At 42.0% G+C, this 24,309-nt stretch overlaps 1 protein-coding gene across 3 annotated transcripts in view; it reads left to right on the top strand.

The window, feature by feature from the left end:
• The window catches only part of LOC148501051 (myosin-binding protein C, fast-type-like), a 157,899-nt gene that overhangs the window by 95,105 nt on the left and 38,485 nt on the right, over positions 1–24,309 (top strand). For all 3 annotated transcript variants that reach the window (XM_088450919.1, XM_088450918.1, XM_088450917.1), the window contains 5 exons: positions 4,797–4,903; positions 6,372–6,401; positions 6,607–6,746; positions 14,718–14,877; positions 15,034–15,138. In XM_088450919.1, coding sequence (XP_088307045.1) covers positions 4,797–4,903; positions 6,372–6,401; positions 6,607–6,746; positions 14,718–14,877; positions 15,034–15,138 — 542 coding nt within the window. The remainder of the gene's footprint in view (positions 1–4,796; positions 4,904–6,371; positions 6,402–6,606; positions 6,747–14,717; positions 14,878–15,033; positions 15,139–24,309) is intronic.

Raw genomic sequence — 24,309 nt, 5'->3', positions numbered from 1 at the left:
TTTCAGCACAAAGTGGTTGCAGGCACCCCCTGCATGTGGCCACTGCACACTTTGCTGAGATATCGATAACCGTATGTGCCGTGTGAGTAGGTAAGTGACTTCACTATGAGCCCCCAACTAAGGATACTGCCTTTGAACCTCTATATACCCCTGCCTATACCTTCTAATATCCTGCCTATAAACCTCTAAGGATGACGCTAATTTGCGTACGCAGTCATACAGTAAATAAAGACTCCAGACCTAGAACCTGTGGTTCTAAAGCACAAAGTATTCAAGTAAAAGTGCAGCAGTTACACGCTATGATCCTCATATAATCTTAGCGCAAAGAGATTATACAGACCCAAGTACAATTATACATACGCAGCGCTCTCTGGTCCAGATGTTAGGCATCAGCAAGAAACCCCTCGTCAATCAGCATTCAGCACAAAGACTAGGAACCCAGGGTCAGAGCACACATATTTATACCCCCCAGAAATAAACAACACAATAGAGAAGTTTGTTGCTAATACCATTGGTCCTAAAGGAGAGGGCATATGTTACAAGGCATTTAACAGGTTGATACAAATAGACACAACCCAGCCTCTAACAACTGTGGGTCTCTGGTTTCCTGCCTCATACAACATCATAACAGTTGTTCATATAATGTACATTTTGTTGCTTGAAGTCTCTGCGGTCCATAAGTTGAGAATGCATGATGCGATCGCCACACCGATGGTATCGGAATACTGTTGAAAGAGTATGCATCAGTACAATACCAATCACGGCTTACTTATCATGTATAAAACCTTAGTTGCCAAATAATCTTTATTTCACAGCATCTATGCTAAATGAACAAACTTAAATCTTATACTTTAAAGCTTATTAAACCTTTTATGTGAATATGTAATGTGTAAGTATGCGGGTGTGATGTAAAGACGCTAGTTAACTTGGGGCAGATGCGTGCGCATAAAGCTAATAAACAGCGTTTTCATACAGGATCTTATGCATTCGCTAATATGTGACTAGTTAACAGCGCAATTGTGCATATTAATGTGTGTATGAGAAATGGTGCACTTAAATCTCACTTAAACCAAGTGAACACCTAGCGGTGTGGAATGCTGAACCTTATAGTTCCATGACTTGCATATGCCCCAGCAGCCCCCACCCTTTTCAGGCTCCAAATACTGGTCTTTGTTCTCCCAGGGCCTGTGTGAATGCAAATTAGCACAGCTACAAGACCCAAACCTCAGATAACACTCTTGGCTTTGAAGGTATTTTATTGTAGGATGCCTGCTAATGTAAGGTGCTACAAACGACCCTCTTGCTGTATTCGAGCAGAGCCACCTGGAGTTATGTCCATGAAGCTTGTCTACACAGGCTAATTGTCACGTGGCCATTTGCTCTGTTTAGCTAATGCAATCCAATTTTGACATACTGTACAGCCATTTCTGAAATATATCCTTTAGGGGAATTATAATAATATACACACTTTATCCAGAGCACCCAAACTACGTAAAGTCATGAAATGGGCTTTTGATGAATCGCCGTAACTTATGGCGATGGTCACAGATGCAATCGCATGATGCTAATAGTAATATCGCCACATGTACTAAAGTGTGAGTTTATCTAAAATGGCGCTTAGGCGGCCATTCGCAAAATGGCGTCTTGCGATCTCATTTCCAAGATGGCGCCTTGCGGCCAGTCGCAAGATGGTGTCGCTGCGATTCAATTTTAAACTGATCTTGTCTCAGCAATAATCCAGCTTCGACACAGTGCTTCATTGTTATCTGCATTCCCAGTTTTGCTTGGATGTACAGGACATCTATCAGGACTCCATGATGTTCTATAGATGGCTGTGCTACTTTTCAGTCCTTTCAGTGATGCTCTCACTCGCTTGATAATCCATAGGATGCCGTTCTGCTGATTGGAGAACTATTAAGCAAATGACTGCAGAACCGGCAGGACTGGCAGGAGGGTACAGCACCTACAGGTCTTCCTGGCACACTACCTTACTTAGATGGATGTGCAGCACAGCTAATCAGAGATAAGAATTCCAGTAGCATTCCAACTCTGGGCTGGATTCAGAAATGGACAATAATGCAAACGCAACTGCAATTTCACACGGAACGCAGCTGCGAAAATATGCTAATAGTTACAAAACTTACCTGAGCACAGGGACAACCACTGCTGCCTTCTCACCTGCGTCCGACGTCGCGTACCAGTGTAAATATCCGTAACATTGACGCACATCGACCAGCCATGCAGCCCTTGTGGCAGGTCTGTCCTGTCTCAAATACAGAGGCTCTCCTGCAGAGAAGTCTCATGCTGGGTATGTGGCCACAATGGCTAATTTATGCACGCCCATGTAACGGCGTTTAAACAACAAGACAGACCTGTGTTTTTCTGACCACTCCCCACGTTACCTCCCGCAAACACTGGCTACCTGTCACTCACTTTGCAAATTGGCTCTCTGTGCGTGTGGAATCGCAAGGCAATCAAAGCGCGTGCGCAGTGTGATTTTGACACTTGCGCAATAGCAAAAAATCGTTCTGTGTACAAATTGGCATTGCATACATCTCTGAATCAGGCCTCTCTCTTGGAAGTCATCCATGTGTCATGATAATGATGGTCTGGTGGGATCACAAACAAAAGAAAAAAAAACAAATACATAAATAATTTTAAATAAATTAGAGTATTTGCTTTACAGTCGGGTTCCCAACTATAGATATACAGTAATTAGTTAGCCAATGTCTAGATAGACACCAGATGTTAGACAGTCAATAGTTAGACAAGGATAAAAGTTTGAAATGGAATAAAGTCAGACACACTAAAGTTAGACATGTAAAAAGTTTGACAGATACAAATGGTTGACAGGGTCAAAAGTTCAACATGAAAATGATCGACACGTTTTCTTTTTATTTTTTTAGGGTTATTTATTATTTATTTATTACCAGTTATTTATATAGCGCACACATATTCCACAGCGCTTTACAGAGAATATTTGGCCACTCACATCAGTCCCTGCCCCTGTGGAGCTTACAATCTATGTTCCCTATCACATGCACACACACATATACACACTAGGATTAATTTGAGTCGGGAGCCAATTAACCTACCAGTATATTTTTGGAGTGTGGGAGGAAACCGGAGTACGCGGAGGAAACCCACGCAAGCACAGGGAGAATATACAAACTCTGCACAGTTAGGGCCATGGTGGGAGTTGAACCCACGACCTCAGTGCTGTGAGGCAGTAATGCGAACCATTACACCGTCTGTGCTGCACTTACTGGAGGGTTAGGGTTAGGCACTTACCCAGACGGTTAGGGTTACGCATCATGAGAGATGGTTAGGCACCAATGGGAGGGTTAGACACTTACCCCCACGGTTAGGGTTAGGCACTTACCCAGATGGTTAGGGTTAGGCACCAGGAGGGAGGGTTAGGCACCAATGGGAGGGTTAGACACTTACCCCCACGGTTAGGGTTAGGCACTTACCCAGATGGTTAGGGTTAGGCACCAGGAGGGAGGGTTAGGGTGCAGACTAGGGCTAAAAAACAAACATAAAAAATTGTGGACCATTTTTGTGTCGATCATTTTCATGTCGAACTTTTGACCCTGTCGACCTTTTGTACCTGTCGAACTTTTTACATGTCTAACTTTAGTGTGTCTGGCTTTTATCTGTGTCGAACTTTTTCCCCTGTCTAACTATTGACTGTCTAACATCTGGTGTCTATCTAGACATTGTCTAACTAATTGCTGTCTATCTCTTATACCACACCCCTTTTCCCCCCTGGTGACAAAATGGTTTTCTGGTCAGATATGGAAGCCTGGGAAACTGGTTATAGCAATTCAGTTTGGGAATATTTAAGCTGCCCATCCACTACAAGATGCAGGGACAACGACACGATTACGACATCATAATTGTGCCGCCGTCCCCCTAGTGGTGAAGTGCATACACCGAACGTTCAGTGTGTGCAGATCAATCATCCCCGAACAATTCAATCTGACGGCGGTCTTCAGGTTGACCGTCATGTTCGGGCGATGATTGATGTTAAAAACGACCAGCGGGCTCGCGAATTGCTGGTCGTTTTTAACATTTCACTGCCCGATTTGCGGACGATTTGCACCCGATTGCACGATAACGACGTCTTTATCGTACAATCGCCTGTCAAAATCGCCTAGTGGATGGGCAGCATTACTTGTTTTTTTAAGTAGATTATTATTATTATTATTATTATTATTATTATATCGCCAGAATATTCTGTTGTGCTTTACAAATGGAGACATACACACAGAGAGGTAATAGGGCCCTGCTCACCAGCTTACAATCTAAAGAAATAGTTAGAATTGGTAAACGGGAATGTCTGTAGATCTTAAAAAATGTATAAACTAATAAAGTCCAAATAATATTAGAACTATTGAGAAGACCCACATTCTTCGGCATTTTTTATTTTTTTTTGTGGCAAGCCCCTGATATGAAATATTCCTTATCAGCGCAAATCCTTCTGAAAGCCAGTACCGGCGATCGGTAAGAAGTAAAGTGATTGCATGTGCAATCGCTAAAAATGGCGATATCAGTCGGTAAAGTGGACTTGCGCAGACCTATGAATCAACTTGTAACTGTGTATATTTATGTACACACCACCGCTATTGCATAGGGGAAGGCTGGGGACTGCAGAGAGATGTGGCGTAAGATGCATTACCTTATTTGTAAATAACATAATGAAAGTAAATGGAAATCTACTTTCATGCTGCAGCCTATCAATTAAATAATGCAAACAGTCATCCACAATTATTTTTACAATTATATCCCTGCAGAATCCACAAGTTAGTGATTGACGACGTGAAGCCAGAAGATGAAGCAGATTACACTTTTGTTCCTGATGGTTACGCTCTGTCTCTCTCTGCCAAGCTCAACTTCCTTGGTAAAGAAAAGTCACTGTTATTTGTATCTACGGTATGGGGTTACTTACAGGGTGTCTGGTTGTAAAACGTGATACTTCTGTTTATGTTTCTGCCCGATAATTTAAAGGGCAGTGCTTTTACTAGCCGTGTCTTGCTAGCAAATGTACTGCCCTACTAAATATCAAGCATAAACATGGACACAAGTGTCAGGTTTTACAACCCGACACTTTGTAAATATCTATCTATCTATCTATCTCATATCTATCTATCTATCTATCTATCTATCTATCTATCTATCTATCAATCCATCTATCACATATCTATCTATTTATCTATCCATCTATCTATCTATCCATATATGACATTATCTATCTATCTATCTCATATCTATCTATCCATCTATCCATCTATCTATCTATCTATCTATCTATCTATCACATATCTATCCATCTATCTATCTATCTATCTATCTATCTATCACATATCTATCTATCTATCTATCTATCTATCTATCTATCTATCTATCTATCTATTTATTACCAGTTATTTATATAGCACACACATATTCCACAGCGCTTTACAGAGAATATCTTACCATTCACATCTGTCCCTGCCCCAGTGGAGCTTACAATCTATATTCCCTACACATGCTCACACACATATATACTATGGTCAATTTTGTGGGGAGCCAATTAACCTACCAGTATATTTTTGGAGTGTGGGAGGAAACTGGAGTACCCGGAGGAAACCCACACAAGCACAGGGAGAAGATACAAACTCCACACAGTTAGGGCCGTAGTGGGAATCAAACCCATGACCTCAGTGCTGTGAGGCAGTCTGTGCTGCCCATCTATCTATCTATCTATCTATCTATCTATCTATCTATCTATCTAATATCTATCTCTCTATCTCTCTATCTCTCTATCTCTCTATCTATCTATCTATCTATCTATCTATCTATCTATCTATATTAGAAAAAAGGGCTTTTTAATCTATTGGGACCCAACAATGTTTCTATCAGCATTTTGATGTGATTGCGCCCTACTAAGTAATAACTTAATAAGGTGATTTTCCTCATAATCTAGGGTGTACTATATAATATATTATACTTTTTTAACAATAATATAGTTAGACAACAATATATCAGTGTATTATTAATTAAATATTTAACATGGATCACAAATTTTATACATTTCCTGAGTCTCATCTCAAACATTTTAAATACCACTGCATTATAAATGATGGTGTCAAAATGTATTACACTTGGTATTATACATTGAAATATACTTAGTAAGCCATCATCTGATATTATTATTATTATTATTATTATTATTATTACATGTTTAGCATAATAATTTCAATGTGACTTTCATTTTATATAGACAGATCATAATAGAGAGTAAATAAACAGCATTGGGAAATAATAGTTACTCTGAATGTGCTCTGAAATTACCCTACTACAGTAATTCTTCTTCTGTTTTATTTCAGAGGTCGTTATTGAATATGTTCCTCTCGAAGGTGAGAATAAACCGTTTGTAATGTAGATAGTTACTGTATTTCACACTCAATTATTTTTTTTCCATTATTTGCAATCAGAACAAAATTTGTACAGTGTGATACATAGTACTGATTGCATGCTACAGCAAATATTTAAATATGATATACAGGTACAAGAACAAGCTGTCCTGGAAATAAAACGTGTTATGTTTTTTACCTTCTTTAGAACCACCCAAAATCCACCTAGATTGTAGTGGTGGGACCCCTGTAAACACCATTATAGTAGTGGCTGGAAACAAGTTACGTTTTGACGTCCCAATCACTGGAGAACCTCCACCAACTGTTACTTGGTTCAAGGAAAATATGGTAAGCTAACTTCTGTAGTGTATGTAAGAAACACTTGTGCTTGATAAGTGCTCTATTGCAGCTCAGTTCAAGATACTCTTCTCTGTCTAGATATATGGAATGCAAAACGAGCAAATCGGTGCTTAAATACTAGCTGTGGCTTAGATGTTTAGGTGTAGAAAATACAAAGTGTACTAGAAATTTATCTGCTGGAAAAATATTGGTAACAAGGCACTGTACAAAACATATATAATGGGTGTATAAATAACTACAAAACATATAATGAATAAATAAATAAAATAAATACAAAGCATAAAATAAAATCCAAAAGAAAAAGTAGAACTAATATACGTAGTGACTGGTAGAAATAGAATTGTAGTGAATAGGAAGGGGAGAAGGAGGGATATAAGAAAGAAGAAATAATTGGTAATGTTTATACTCTTTTAAGTAATTATTGGTAGCCGATATGTACAGTGCGGGGAGCTGCTGCGTACCCTGCCTGTCCCTATCAGTTACAGCATATTACATTGTGGCTGTTGGGTGTGTTCACCAGTGGCGTATCTAGGGTATTTGGAGCCCAGGGCAAATTTTAAAAGGGAGCCCCCCCCCAACATACCAAGATGTGCGCGCGCGGGAAAAAAAAGGGCGTGGTCACTTAAAAATGGGGCGTGTCAACATGACACACCCCTTTATTTTCACGCTGAACATTCCTATCCGTAGGCACCTTAACCCCAGTAGTACCCCTTATACAGTACCCCCAGTATGCGGTTGTGGTCCCTCTTATGCAGGCCCATAGTAGTGCCCCTTATACAGTACCCCCAGTAGTGGCCCCCCCAAATGCAGTGCCCCACGTAGTGTTCCCCCTTATGCAGTGCCCCCAGTAGCAGTCCCCACAATGCAGTGTGCCCAGTAGCGGTATCCCCTTATGCAGTGCCCTTTATATGGTGCCCCCAGTAGTAGTCCCCCCACCTATGCAGTGCCCTTTATATAGTGCCCCCAGCAGTAGTCCCCCCCCGATGCAGTTTTCCCAGTAGTGGTCCCCTTATGCAGGCAACCTGTAGTGATCCCCCCTATCCAGTGCCCCCTGTAGTGGCCCTTCCTATTATTGCCCCCAGTAGTGGTCTCCCGAGTGCAGTGCCTCTAGTAGTAGACCCCTTTTATAATGCCCCCAGTGGTAGTTCCCCCCAAGTAGTAGTCCCCAGTAGAGTAGGGCCTCCCAATGGCGCCCCCAGTAGTAGCCACCCCTCCCCCAGTAGAGGTCCCCCCAGTAGTAGCCACCCCTCCCCCAGTAGAGGTCCCCCCAGTAGTAGCCACCCCTCCCCCAGTAGAGGTCCCCCCAGTAGTAGCCACCCCTCCCCCAGTAGAGGTCCCCCCAGTAGTAGCCACCCCCCTTCCCCGTTGTGCAGATAGGTTAAAAAAAAAAAAATATATATATATATATATATATAAATATACTTACCTGAATCTCTGGTCCTGGTACTGCTCGCGACGCAGCTCCCGCCCGGGCTGGTGCACTCAGCATTATGGGACAGACGTCATGACGTCAGTCCCATTACCCACTGCAGGAGCTAGACGGAAGTCCGGCTCTTGCAGTGGGTGCTGCAGTAGTCAATGAGTCAATGAGAGTCTATCTGACTCTCATTGGCTGCTGTTTAACACACGCATCGCCGCCAGCGCTGGCGGCAATGCGTGTGTTATGCACAGCCTGAGCCCGCCTCCTGGCGCTATTGGGCAAGCGCTCAGGGGGAGGGAACGGGCTCAGGCGTGCAGCACAGAACCGGCGCTGGAAGCCTAGTCCTGTGTAAATGTGTAGCGCTGACCGCACTCATTGCGGTCGGCGCTACACTGGCTAACTAGGGCGGACCGTGGCCGGTCCAACGGCGCCCAGGGCATGCACCCTGCCCGACCCCCCCTAGTTACGCCACTGGTGTTCACTGTCCTCTTCAGCAACTGAATGATGTCAGTTCTGGATAACTTGATGTTCCCGACCACTTGGCCAATAATCCTCTACCAGCTTGGTAGGACAAGACAGCCAATCACTCACTCCAGAAACACATTGGGTCCCTCATAACGTGGAGATAGTTCCCAATGAATTGGACCCTGCAGAAGCAGACTGCTTTTCCTCCGATACCCACGCAAAAATCAAGACTCCATCGTCTGTCTTTCCCCACAGAAGAACCGGGTATTTCTATCTCACACTTTTTATGATCCTCATGAACACTTCTCAATCCGGTGACACCTTTGGGGGTCAGTGTCCTTTGTATCCCACCGGATTGGAGGATTTTAAATATAAGGGTTGGCACAGACTGTTATACATGTGGCAGTGTTTACCTGTCCATCTTGCTGGGTTGGAGACACCCTGTCTAGTGTGTCACCCAGTTAAACAATGTCCTATTCGTTATGTTAACTAGGAGCCAGATTTTCCAGATTCTAGATGCCTGGTGGAGGAATGGGAATGAAGATACTATGAGCAAATGCAGCATACAATGTAAAAGTGAACAATCCCGTACATGAACAGTGTAATACTGGAATAAGATTTGCACAACATATCAGTAGTACCAGTCACCCGGCAATATTTAAGAACCTTGAGAGTTACTGTAAATTAATTGTAATATTTTCTTTACAGCAGGACAACAGATGCCATGGCACGTGTGTCTCCCTGCTTTAGTGTAAGCCCCCTAGCTGGTTCAGCCTGGTGCTGTTTACTGGAAAAACAGAGGGACTATTTAGGTCCACAACTAGTTGAATTCGGACCTAAATGGCTAAAGAGCTGTCTGCAATTGTTCTAAGTGTTTGTTAAAATGAAATAATGTCCTGTTTTCAAATCAGGGACAGAATCCATTTTTGTTAAGGTGCCTACACACTAGACAACTCGCAAAAGATGTGATGTCATCAACGATTTCCCTTGAACTCCCCTGCATTCCCAGACATACGATATCTTGCATAAACTGTCTAATCTGACAAACGATCTGACCAACGACCTGAATCTTGTTAACGAGATTGGCAGATCTTACCTGCTGTAGGCAAGATCTGAAGGTGACACGTACGACCCGTGGTGTCGTGCATCGGCAGCATGATCGTGAGTGGACACTCACGATTTGGACATACTTTACACGATTTGTTGTTCCGATGTATCAAAATCAGGCAAATTGGACAAAATATCGTCTAGTGTCTACGCACCTTTAGATTTCCAGTGCTACTGACCTACTGTATACTTTGTTTACAATTGTTTGCTATCCTTATGGATTTCTCAAATAATTGGGAGTTTTCAAGGCACATTTTGGTGTGGCTGATTGGGGAGTAGCCTAAATGTAATTAGCTACTTCTGCTTTTAATGGGAGTGTCGCCGGTAATGCTGAGCACTCAGTGTGTGCTCTGGTGGACACAGTAACCGTGAAGACAATTTTATTACTGGTGTACTAAGGCCCTCATTCAGAGCCGCTCGTTAGCGGCAGTACGCTCGTTCCGAGCGATGTTTGCACATCTGCGCATGCGTACGCTTTTTAGTACGCATGCGCGAACCAGTCAGTGCGGCCGAAAATCCTTTGTACGCTATATAGCGAGTGCCTGCTATTTTGAGTGACAGAATGAGGCGTATGTGGGTGGTAACAGGGGAAGGTGCTTGAAAATGGGGAGTGGAGATCCGAACGCAGGCGTGCTTAAAGGTCAAAACGGGCGTTTTATGGGTGTGTATATTTAAAACAGCAGCGTCATTGACCACGTCACTGGGTTATTTTATAGCCAGAACTGCACGCAAATTTGTGGTAGCAAACACCAACCACAAGAATAGCGAGCAGTTCATACGCTGGTCGATGTACTCGATTAATCTAATAAATAGCGGACATGACGTAGGATGCGTGCGGCCAGGGGGCGTTTTTAACAAATAAACGAGCGTATGTTTTGCTCGTTCGTTCAGACTTAGAGGTGTGAACACACTGCAATGTGCGTACGGATCATTTAAATAGCCACCCCTTGTTTTTAAACGAACGACCGCAAATAGCGTCCGGCTCTGAATGAGGGCCTAAGTTTCCTAGGAGATTGCTCTTTTTTGGGAAGGTTTTTATGTTGTATGTTTATAGCTCTTTTGTGAAGACTATAGTAGTGATGTTCAACGTTTATATCTGTGAGTTAATAGCTCTACTGCAATGCTCTTATGTTTAAGACACTAAAGTGTAGTTATATTTTAAGTCGAATATATCAATTAATGTCTTGTTATTTATTGTAGCTTTTAGGCATCCAAACATGAGGGACAGATGATGAACAGACATGTGTGAGTGTGAGGAGTTTGAATTGGATTCTGTTGGGAACATACAGATGATGTATGAATTGGTAGTTTAGAGTGAATGTAGAAAATCAAATCAGTCTTATCATGGCATTGAGGACAGATGGGATTGAAGTTGGGGGATATATAGTTGAGAGTGAGGCCACATGAGAGGAGGTTACTGTAATCAAAGAAGTTTGTTATAAAAGAGTGGATGAGAGTTTTGATAGCAACAAGGATAAGAAATGATCATATCCTGGTGATCTTTCGTACAGGCAAAGGAGAGAGGTTAGATATGGGGAGTGAAGGATAGGGCAAAGTCAAGGATGACATTTAGGCAGCAGAGATTAGGAACAGAGGAGGTGAGAGTTGTGTTGTTCAAGGTGGGAGGTGAGGAGACTCTAGAAGTAGGGAAGATGATTAGTTCAGTTTTATACATTAGGATCCTAATGTAGCCTTGGAACATGCATGAGAAAATATGGACAGATAACTAGGATAAGTAAATTTAGATGTCGTCAGCATATGGGTTGTGCTGGAGACTGAGAAAGTTGATTAGATCTCCAAGGGAGGAGATGTACTGCTATGGGAAGGAGATGTACCGCTATGGGAAGGGGATGTACCGCTACAGGAAAGAGATGGACTAATACAGGAAGAAGATGTACAGCTACGGGATGGAGATATACCACTATGGGAAGGAGATGTACCGCTGCGAGAAGGAGATGTACCACTACGGGAAGGAGATGTAATGCTACGGGAAGGAGTTGTACCGCTACGGGAAGGAGATGTACCGCTACGGGAACGAGATGTACTGCTACAGGAAGAGCAGAGGGCTGAGGATGTAGACTTGCCTTGTAAATGACTGAAACTTAAAAAAAAACGATAGAGATCAGTCTACATCCCGCACTTCCGGCAGACTCGATCTCTATTACATCCCGCCCTGAGAGTTTATTCGAGGTTATGGGGTCAATTCATCAAAACATAATTATCACATGTGATACTTATCGTTTGAACTCGCTGCCAGTACAAACCCAGTTTAGGAGGAATTGATCATGCCTCCTGCCCTAAACTATCTCTTCTGCAAAACCGTAAGTGAGAAACTAGTCACTGCCTGCCTTAAAGCTGACGACAGGCTGCGGACTTAACTGCCCCCCCCTCGGGTGTACAATCTGCGCCCACCCCCCCTGCGGGTGTGTGACCCCCCCCCCCCGCGGGTGTCTGAACTGCCTCCTTCGTACCGCTGCATCCAATGAGAGACCATGCAGGAGTTTGCAGTCATCGTAAATGCAGTCATCATACATCTGCAAACTGACTAAGGCAACAGGTCGGGACTGTAAGCCACAGTGTTCTAACAATTAAATGACAAGAGATGATGCCAGTGACAAGTGACAAGGTGAATATGAGGGCTAGGCGTAAGCAGGCACTGTAGGAAAGGGAGTAGAGGAGATGGAAGAGTATGATGTCAAGGAGACAGGTGGAGTGGAGAAGACAACAAAGACTGTAGACCACAGATGTGGGGAGGAGAATGAGTGGTGAATTGGGAAAAGCGAGAGGAGCAAGTAAAGAAGTATTGTCCTGGCAGATTTCTTGATGTATAGAGTTTATTTTGGTGATGAAGTGCGTGGCAAAGTTGAAGGCTGTCAGGGAGGATGACTTGAATGTGCTGAAGAGACTACGAGTGTTGAATGATGGTAATAGGAGACTTAAAATAGATTTGTTTTGCAAGAATGAAGGAAAACATGAAATATTTAACAATTAAATGAAAGTGGAGGAAGTCAGGCTTATTCACCAGCACTTAGCAGTCCATGAGCATTTTTGCAGAAAACTGGGGGCACATTTACTAAGAATCGAGTTTGGTTGTGTTTGCAAACTCATGCGAGTATAGCCTTTTTTTCAAACTCGCAAATTTACTAAGACCAAACAGGTGTAAGTTTGGAAGTGAGTTTTCTCTTTTCACTGTTGAAACTCATGTGAGTTTGCAAACTCGACTAAACTCACCATCTGCCAAACTAGGAAGTACTTTATATGAAAAAGATGCACCTCCCAAATTTACTAATAATCGAGTTTCCAATCTCTGGTGAGTTTGTAGCAAAGTCACTGTTAAATTGAAGTTTCAAATAGACCACCTCCTGAGCTGCGAGTTTGGCAGAAGCATACACAGATCAGTGTGATTTGTGTATGCTCCTGCCTGATTTATAAAAAAAAAAAAAAATTTATTTAAAAAAAAATGATGTAGGGTCTCCCCCCCAAATGCATTACCAGCCCCTAATGACAGGCATCAGTATTTCAACGCCTGTCATTAGACTCGTGCAGGGATTAGATAGTCGGGATGCCGATGGTCGGGATTTAGACCGTCGGCATCCCGACTGCATACCTATTTTACAGTGGGGGTACGGGTGCCATCCGTCTGCTATCACTTGTAGTTCCACAAGTGCCAAAAGGCAGGCATGCAGGCACCTGTAGTCCCACTGTAAAATACAATAGTTTACTACTATTTAACCCTTTATTGTCCCCGTACCCACAGCCCAGGGGTGCGGGGAAGAGCCCCGGGCTTCAGACCCAGCCTGGGGTTTGGGGGGGTCCCTTTTTGAGATCCCCGGCTTGGCCTGACCGGCTTGGGGTTGTAATGCTTTGGCCACGGAGCCCCGGTGAAAGGGTCTCCGGGCTGTGGCATTACACCCCAGTCGGGTTGGTCCGGTTCTGGTTTTAAATATAGGGGGACCCCTATGCATTTTTCCCCCTATATTTAAAACCAGGAATGGCCCTGCAGCCAGGTGCTGGTTCCTAAATTACGGTGTAACCCTACTCATTCTGTTCCCCGTAATTTTAGGAACCAGGACTGGCTGACAAGCCCGGGGCTGGTTATGCTTTTGGGGGGGACCCTATGTCATTTTTTTCCTAACATTTAACAATTTGTTTACAGGTTCAAAACACAAGCAGCCTTCACATATTTCACTGATATGTGCAGGCTGCTTGGGTGAGTTTTGCAGAGAGAAATCACTGCAATCTCGAGTAAGTAATCTCATCTAAACTCTCATCTAAACTCACAATTTTGGGGGAAAAAATCTTTCTGCTTCACCATCGGAAAACTCACTTTCAGCTAAACTCACTTCTTAGTAAATTTGCGAGTTTTAAAAGGGAAAACTCACCCGAGTTTTGGTGAAGCAAAGTGAGTTGAAATGCAACCAAACTCGATTCTTAGTAAATTTACCCCCAGGTCTCTATGGAGTGCCACATATACGGTTTAGAGGGATAGAGGCTGTGAACTGTAATAGTGGCAGCCATATCTAGAGCAGGATACGTTCAGTAGATTCCCGACACAGGGGATACCAGCGGTTAGAAATACCGGTGCCAGAATCCCGACACCTGTCAGAATCCCGGCGTTGAAGTGAGAGTGTGCATATAGGAGACAGCCAGATAATGGACAGGATGGAATGGTGATCAGTGAGAGGGTACACGGAGGGCAGGGGTCGGAGCATCAGCTGGCGCTGACTGTACATGAACTTGGATTCGGAGGAGTCCAAGAGGTTGGCAGAGGCTGCAGAAAGCAAAATTGTGGTCAGAGAGCAGGAAGGGGTATTGTGAACGCAGTCTCTGACTTTGTACTGCAATGACTGGGCCTCGTTGCACAATTTATTAGCACTAAATAATTTGCACACACATTACTATTTTCCTCCTTCCTACACTGCAATCACGTTAATCTGTTTTTCTTTAATTATCAACATTTATAATAGGAGTTTACTGACATTGATGGGCGAGTACATGTTGAGCCTAAACAAGAACTAAGCAGCTTTGTTATTGAAGGAGCAAAGCGGGAGGATGAAGGCAATTATAAAATTGTTGTGACCAATCCTTCTGGAGAAGACAGTGCCTCGCTGTACATCAAAGTAGTAGGTAAACAAAGCCATATTATTACTTTGTTAAATGGCTTTTTTTTTGTTATTACAGAAGATATGAGCCATGAAAATTCATCACACACTGGGGCAAGGATTTGAACCGGCAGCATATATATTAATATTTTCAGACCTTCATCATTATACTCTATTTTAGATGTTCCTGACCCTCCGCAGAACATAACAATCGCAGGTGTTGGAGAGGACTGGGCTGACGTCCTTTGGGATCCTCCGAAATATGATGGTGGACAAGAAATCTTAGGTAAGCAAAAATTCCAACTAGTGTTCTAGACTAACACAGCAGGTGTCTTACACAATATACAGTATACAATATACAGTACAATTTCTGTACAGACAGGATATTAACAGAACATTATAATAGTGACATATAGTATATAACCTTTACTCCTAACGGTTCTCTTTTTAAAAAAAATCTTTTTAAATACTTTTTCTTAGTTCTTTATATACAAAAAGCATATCTCAGCATATCTACTCCATAAATAGCTACTTATCCTATATTATTAATTAATGCAAAAGTTAAAGTGTAGGATGCTACGTACTAGAAAAAAAATTGGTAACTATAAAATACATATCGCCATGCACTAAGCCAGTGTTTCCCAACTCCAGTTCTCAGGGACCCCTAACCAGTGCCTGATCAACCATTCGGCTGATTAGGGTGCAGCCTGGGGCTCCATTACTGGGGGGGGTTCCGCAAAGTTGGCAGTCAGGGAATACAATTAGGCCTGAATCATGCACAGCTTAATTAAAGAATCTTGTTAATTATCTATCTATCCTGTTAAGGAGACGTTTATATGCATCCCCTCAACAGGACAGACGACTGTACTGATTCAGAGGTGGACGGAGTTACAGTAGCTGCTGCTACAGCGAATTTATGCTAATGACACATCCGATAACCATTGGGACACATGTGCAGCAGTAAATCATCAGGTGCTTGTTTTAATTCCATCCACCTCTGAATTAGGCCCTTAGTGCTAAAACCTTTCCTTTCTGTACATTGTGCTACAGCGCTATCTGGGTGGACTGAAGAGCTGCATGCGTTTATCTTTAAAGTCTTCCTCACATTCCCCAGAAGCTAAAGTCTCCTTTGCACTTCACAAACATCATTAGATCATTAGATGCCAAGATCAAACATGTCACTTGTATAACGTCTGTTACCTGCACATCTGCAGTATGAATAGCGATTTCCTGAGCATGCATACGCAATGGTCTTTGGGTTTAGCAGCATTACGGGGGCGCTATATGTGCCGTATCCAGAACCCTTGATAAGCCCCTGCCCCTAAAGCTGGCCACACACTAGACCAACTTACATCCAACCAGCCAACTTGTTGATTGGTTGGAATGAAAATCTGGCAACGTATGGGAGTAATTGATGATCAGCAATTTGCTCCTAAATGCCACAAAACAGATGAAAATGGTCGGTCAGACAAGTTTGTTAAATGTTTGATCTAAACAATTTGTTCAAACAACAGTTTTTGTCCATTTTCCGGCATTTGGAAGCAAATTGCTGATTGTCATTTGCTTTCATGCTTTACCAGATTTTCATTCCAACCAATCAACTAGTTGCCTGGTTGGACAGATATAATCTTTAGATGTGTGGCCAGCTTAACACTGCATGTTTTACAAATCTCCTTAGTATTACAATTGAAATAATTAGCTCCAGCTGTGGATCTTTTAAAATGTGTAATTGTCACACCTGTGCACCAGCTCGGAGATCTGTAAAACATGCTCTGTTAGGGGTCCCTGAGGACTGGAGTTGGGAAACACTGCACTAATCACTACAAGAAGTATTATATAGACAGGTTTGTTTTACCATCATGTGTAAAGTTATAGAGCCAACGCTGTTAAAATGCTTTAACTAACATTGTAGCCGGAATTCTCCCCTCAACATATTCACTGTTGATACATTGCTTATGGACAAAATGACTGCTTCCTGTAAAAGACAAATCTCAGGATCTATACAGATAATTCAGACAGAAAGAGGATCTAGCACTTGTACAAGTGATGGCACAGTTTAACATGTACAATAAACATAATATAAAAGTACTATTTTTATAAAAAGAGAAAAGATGTCTCCGCGTTCGTCTATACACAAATATTAAGGCTGTAGATTATTAATCATATAAATTAATTGAAACATATAATTGAACTGCATTTCAGTATAAAAACATATTATAACATCACATTGGAAATAACTCTAAAGTATATCCACTGGCATCTGATAACTAATTAATGGTACACTGGAAAAACGTCCCAAACCAATTATTGTGAACAATAGCAGATGTTTTAATCAAATAATAATTGATCCCCTCTATATTAGAGGGTAAAGAAAAGTTAATATGTAGAGTATCTTCATAGACATAGTCACCAGTATGGACCCCGATAACAAGGCTGATGTCCCGTGTACCGCCGCTCCAGCGGCTCCCCACCGACGTGGAGAGGGTTCTTGAATCCCATTGTAGCGCTGCTACTGCACTATCCAACTCCGGCGTGTGGAAATGGTCAAAGACCGGTAGCAGGTGTAGTGCACCGCTCTACTATGAGCCCCAAAATTACGCCGCTCCAACAGCTGATAGCTCCGGCATATGGAGAGGGAACGGAGTCCGGCTGCTGATGTAATATAACACACTGGTGCGAGCCCCAGAGCTGAGCCGCTCCAGCGGCTGGGCACTCCGGTATGTGGAGATGAAGGTAAGATCCGGCTAATGATGCAGCCCACCGCGCTGTTGAACGGAGTGGTGTGGGATAGGGGGATGGTGCCTACAATGAGTAGCTTGGTATCCGCTGACCCAGAAGCACCGCTGATGGAAATACAGATGCAAATAGCTTTTGTGCCAAATGGCTGGAGAAAGATGATGAATGAAATGAAAAGCAGTCCACTAAGATCCTTCCTTGACGCGTTTCTCTCCTATATCAGGAGTTTTTTCAAAAGGTAATGCAGAATCACTTGCTAAGAGAGGCAGTCTATTTATCCTGCATCTAATCAATCAATTAGTTGCAATTAGGTACACCGTTGGGGCTGCCAATGTTTATTAAAACATAGAAATTAACACTTAAAACAGCCTTAATATACAGAATAATAAAACTCAATATACAGAGTAATAAGACACAAAAGGAGATAAGTGCAGATCTCATAAAGAATATTAAATATACAGTATATCCAACTGGATATGTATCCTGGACAATCAAAAAAATCAAAAAAATCCTGAATGATGAACCCACAGTTAATGATAAATGAGTATAACCATTAACCCTTCCTTTTATTTAACCCACTAGATGTTCTCTAAATAGAACGATTCGTCAAAAGGACACCCTCGCAAATAGAGATATGATTAGAAATAATCATACATATAAGATATGAAATAAATGTAAAGGAAAATTATATTAAAAATACTATAAATAATATAATATTAATAATAATAATATTAATAATAATAATCAAATATAACAATATATTAAAATATAAAGATATCTACTAAAGTAACAAATAAAAATGTATAAAATAAAATGTACAGGAATACATAAAGCGTGGGTATATAAAATGCCACCTATTCAAAATCCATATCTATTGTCTCATTGAGGCCCTCTGGATACACAGTATGTAATGTATGTATCCAGAAGGCCTCTCGCATACAGAGTCTGCGATACCTGTCTCCCCCTCTAGGAGTGGGGGCAATATGTTCAATGCCCACAATCTTTAAACCTACAGCATTCTTTCCATGTACCAAACTGAAGTGTCTTGAGACACTATGTTTCTCATAACCACTCATAATGTTCCTCCTGTGCTCACAAAATCTAATCTTCAATGATCTTGTGGTACGTCCAATATATTTAAGCTTACATGAACATTCAAGGAGGTAAATTACATATATACTATTACAATTAATAAATTACTTAATTGCAAACGTTCTATCTAAATCTTTAGTCAGAGTTCTATGACAAGTAAAGTTACATGTGATACAACGAGTGTGACCACATTTATAACACCCAGTGGTCATTACAGTTAGATCTAATAAATTGCAACCATCAGATGACTTTGTATTAATCATTTTTCTATTAATTTTATTCTATTAATTTTATTCTATTTTTATAAACCTATATGGAGGAGCCCAAAATGTGTGAAAATAAAATGCAATCAATACGCGACAGCTTGGGTTTGGAATGATTGTTAATGCTTAAAACATATTTTCAGTGACATTTTAAAAAATATAATTAAAAAAATAATAAAACACTGGTACCTGGAAGGGAGTTCACAGAATCAATCACAGAATCAAATACAGATAACCACACAGGGTCTACAAAAACACTATCCAGATTATGACGAGACAGTCCTGATTGGAGGGACTGTCCTCCCGTCCTGTTATCAGGATGTTTGAACCAACTCCAGGACAGTCATCAATCTAAGTAAACAATAATCTATAATCATGCTCTAGTGATATTATTATGCATATAACTGACAAGATGCTGCAGTATAAAGCCTGCTAAGACTGGGATAGTGACAGCTGTACATTTATTGTAATTGGGTCGCACAGAGCTCTCTCGTAGCTTGTGTGTTTTTGCGTTGAGCCATTAATCTTGTAATCAGTAGTTTCCATATGAGCACCTATTTGTTAAGTCTCTGTGCTATTAAACTCCCTATGGTTGATATGTGCACTATACCTTTCAGACTTAACACAACTAAAAACTTATCTAAAAATAAACACACGGACAACAGGAGTTGGATTTAAAATTGAAGGTCAAATTTATTTGACATTAAATTATTAATAATTAATTAATAATTAATATAATATTGAATTTGGGCTATCTAATTAGATAATTAGAAGTTGCCAATTGAAATTGATTGTGAGCTTAAAGTTAGTATGGTGACGGACAACAAAGAACGACACTCCCACAAAACACAAGCAGACCCAACACATCACCATTGGTGTTCAACTCTACAGCAAAAAGCACGCCCAGACAGCCTGTGTCATTTCCCGGTAGGGACGTTTCTGGCCTACCCTTGAACAAGTAGCGCGCACCTATCTAATTTGTATAACTAAAAGCACATTACCGTTCTTTCCGCCACTACACACCTAGCAAACAACACACCACAAACAGGGAGGGAGGGTGGGATTTCCAGAAACAAAGAGGCGGAGTCTTTGGATAACAGACCTAATATACCAGCAAGGCCAAACCCCCAAGGAACCCTATAGGCTAACACTAATGACTGACACCAACATCATAATTCTTAAAGGTATCCTGCTACCACAACCACGGGCTTTAAACTGGCTCAGTCAGATTGCACCTGCCTTACGCTGTCCTTCCTGCATTCTGGTGAGTAACGCAGCACACCTCAGTCCCCATGCAATGTATGATAGTGTTGCAGTTGTGCTATTTAGCAAACTCCACCAATGTTATCATATGGTATTAGCCAATTCCTACCTAATGGAATAAGATTCATATAGTAAAGAGGGATTCATTTGGATATCTCGGACTTCCTAAATTGCAGCAAACATGAAATTTAGATTTTGGGGAATTTGTCATTATTTTGATAAATAAAGCCCTAATTTGGATTAAAAGTTTGGGCCCTTAATTGCACAATTACAATCTATGCACATATTCATTCAGATGGAGATGCACAACCCAGCCGCAGACCACTTTCAAAGCCAGTTCGACAAATCAATAAAAAAGATGCCTAGAATTTTGTGGAACTTTTGACCAATTAAAAAATTTAGAAAGTCGGGTAGATTTGTTCAATGATTTTTATCCAGGTACTGTTTGCATTAAAAAAAATTAATAAAAACTCTTGGCGGGAAAATCTGAACTAATCCGAGCCCGCACATCCCTAGTATAAACTGTAAAGCAACCTGCCTTTTAGAACATAGGTGGAGATTTATTCCTGCCTCGAACTTAGGTGGAGATGTGTTATTGTGACACTTATTGTGCCACTAAAGTTCTTCCTGCATCGTCTCTTATCAAGGGGCGAAGCAGAAAGCAATAACACAGGGCTGTATGAAAATCTCTGCCGCCGAAATGGGGGAGGGTACACCCAGTGGCAATCGCTGATGCGCTGCGTCTTGCTTCCTGGCCAGCCCCAATGTGCATGTGCAAGATCTCATAAACATTGCAAGATGTCATGCGCAGACGGATGCCGCCATTGTTATCAGCAGTCAGGTACAGCTGGAGAGTACACATACCGGCACAGAACATGTGATAAGCCAGAGAAGTGAGCTATTTTTTTTTAGTAATGGCTGCTGGATCAGTATGGTGATGATGAAATACTTTGCAGAGACCGTGGAAAAGTGTTTTTTCTCTATGATTGTTTTCATACATGTGGCTCTTCATGTAAGTGTCAAATTGCACTGGATCTAGCCATCCTTGCCTACTTTTGAAAAAGCGTTTTAGGGAGATGGCGGTAAAGTGGGCGTGGTGTACTGCTATACATCTGAGAGACGTGCCATAACATTGACTTACATCCAAATGTAAACGAGCCCCAAAGCAGTTAGTAAGATCTATGTGTTGATGAAAACTCACTGATACTTTTCAGTGTTTGTACTAGAGATGAGCAGGTTCGGTTTCCAGAGATCCCACCCGAATTTAGCAGAACCAAGTTGGATCCAAGCAGGCTCTGAGTTTCCCGCCTGACTCGGATCTCGAAACCGAGGCAAAACGATAGAGTCTGAAATCTCGTTGTTCGCAAGCTTACATCTCTATGGTCAATGTAGTATACATAGGGACCACGCGATGGACGCCATTTCACTCCGGCTGTGGAGACTGAACAGGGAGGGTGGGTAGTGTAGGGCTGGGAGAGGTGCTGGTGCTGTCTGCTGTGTCCTGGGCTGGGACTACTGATCCATCCTAGGCTGGTGCTGTCACTGTGCTATCTGCTGTGTCCATCTGGGCTGTTGCTGATCCATCTGGGCTGTCTGTGCTATCTGCTGTGTCCTGGGCTGGTGTTTTTCATGTCTGCTGTGTCCATCTGGGCTGGTGCAGAACTGCAGATTCATCTGGGCTGGTGCTGTGTCCAATTGGGCCCAAGTTCTGGACTCATAAAAAACAAAAAAATATAGTAAAAAAAAAAAAAAATGTTAGGCTTAACCGCAGTACCGCACAAGATCCAGCCAGCAACGCAAGTTGCAAGCTAGTGCTGCCCGACTCCAGTCGTGCTAAAGGAAAAAAAATCAATCAAAGTGTCTTTTATATTTTTCTGTGTGTGTGCGTGCGTGCGTGTTAGGCTAAACCGCAGTACCGCACAAGATCCAGCCAGCAACGCAAGTTGCAAGCTAGTGCTGCCCGACTTCACTCGTGATCAATCCGTGCTCTGGGCCCAAGTTCTTGAGCATACAAAAAATTTAAATCTATTGTCTTTTTCTTGTCTAATATTTTTGTGTGTGCATGACTGCACGTGTGTGAATTTTGTAACCGCACCTTGGCTATACTATTGGTGCTTGTGACACTGATTCAAGACCGCAGAAAATATGGAGGGCTGTCACATGACAGGAGAGCAAGGCCAAGAACCACATGTTGTAGCTGCCGCCAGCAGTGTAAGGCCGTCAACTTCCTCGTCCTCTATGAAGGCCCATGCCCCAGGGCTTAAGTCACACCATCGATATGGTAAAGCTACTTGTACTGAAGTTAAGAAAAAAAAATTGAAAGGAAATTTGCCTTTCGATAAACAAAAAATTGGCAATATGCCCTCCACTACACGAAGTGGCAAGGAAAGGATAAGGCATTGGCCTTTCTTTAGGAAGACTGCAGATTCTGATAACCCTTCTTAAAAAACAACTGTGTGCCCTGAGAAATCAAAATCACAAATCCCCGAGGAGAGTGCATGTGTGTCCACGGTTGCCATGTGTGAGCCAGACCTAAATACTAGTGTACTGGAGGATCCTCCAAGTTCCAACATTTGTGTGCCCTCTGTAAATGTGGGGAAGAGCAGTTAACATCTTGCAGACGTAGTCCTCGAGGATGCTTCTGTGGAATTGCACATGGAGGAGGAGGATATTTTGGTAGTTGAAAATGCTAAGGATGATGAGGATGTTGATGATGAAGATGTTGGTGATGAGGATATTGATACTGAGGATGTCCTTTGTGTAATGGTGGGCATCCACTACACGATTTTAGCAGGCGATTGAACGATAACTACGTCGTTATCGTTCAATCATTTAAAAATCGGTTATAAATCGTGCAATGTTTGGTCGTTAACGATCAACGATGCGCACTCCCGCTGGTCGTTTGATCATCTTGTCAGTCGACTGAACATGCAGGTCAATTTCACTTGATCTATTAAAGATCGTTTGCAAATCGTTTGCAAATCATTTAGACTGAAAGATAAAATTTCAAGGGAAAAAATCAAGGGAAAATCGTTTAGAGATTGGACAGGGAGTAGATCGTCTAGTGGATGTGCCCCTTTACAGCTATTGCCCATGGATTGAAAAAGACAAAGCCCATTGCTGTCATGCCGGGGCAAAAGACAAAAAAATCCACTTCTCAAGAGTGGAATTATTTCAGCCCCAATCCGGACTACAGTTGTCAAGCCATATGTAACCATTGCAAAGCAAGAGTGAGTAGAGAGAGGGACCTAACCACCTAGGAACCTCCTCCTTGTTACGTCACTTGGAGCGCATTCATCAAATATCAAAGTGTATGTCGCCAAGTTCCAAAACTCAAAATGTAACAAGTCCAGTGTCACCTACCTGCTCTCTCTCTGTGGGATCCAAGCGCCTTCGATCTCCAACACCAAAACCTGCATCATCTTCTACATCCTCATTCGTGATCGGAAGTAATTAAAAAAAACAATTGACTATTAAACAGTCCTTTGATAGAGGAAGTAAATATAACAGCTGTCACCCAGTTTCACAGTGGATCACTGACGAAATGACGGCTGTGCTAGTATTAGATGGTGAAATAATAAAAAATGAGGATGATAGTGTGGAGGAAGTGCAAAAGGAGGATGAGGGGGAAATTTGTGTCCTATCTGACGCTAATGTGGATGTTGATGATAAGGATGTGGTTTCCGTAAATCAGCCACCAGTGGCAGCGGTTCTTGCTAATGATAAAAAGAAAGCCAGAAAAGCCACGTCTTTGGTATGGAATTATTTTAATCTAAATTCTGACAACAGTTGTGAAGGCATCTGTTCCATTTGTAAAGCCAAAGTTAGCAGAGGAAGGGACGTTAACCATCTAGGCACCTCCTCCCTGTTATGTTATTTGCAGCAAGTTCATGCAATTTGTTTAACAAAATTATAATTTGTAAATTAATAATAAGCAGTCCAGTATCAGCTACCAGCAGTTTGGACCAGCACATGCAATCTCCACCACCAACACCCTCATCATCAACCTCCTCCTTAATAATTGAAGGTAGTCCTTCCAAAAAATGTTTGTGGGGCCCAAACAATCCAAGGAGTTCAACCATGAAATTGTCAGTCCTAGTGGC

The sequence above is a fragment of the Taudactylus pleione genome, unplaced genomic scaffold, assembly GCF_031769625.1.
Source record: "Taudactylus pleione unplaced genomic scaffold, aTauple2 ptg000535l, whole genome shotgun sequence".
In the NCBI taxonomy this organism is placed as follows: Eukaryota; Metazoa; Chordata; class Amphibia; order Anura; family Myobatrachidae; genus Taudactylus; species Taudactylus pleione.
This window is presented reverse-complemented; position numbering and strand designations above follow the sequence as displayed.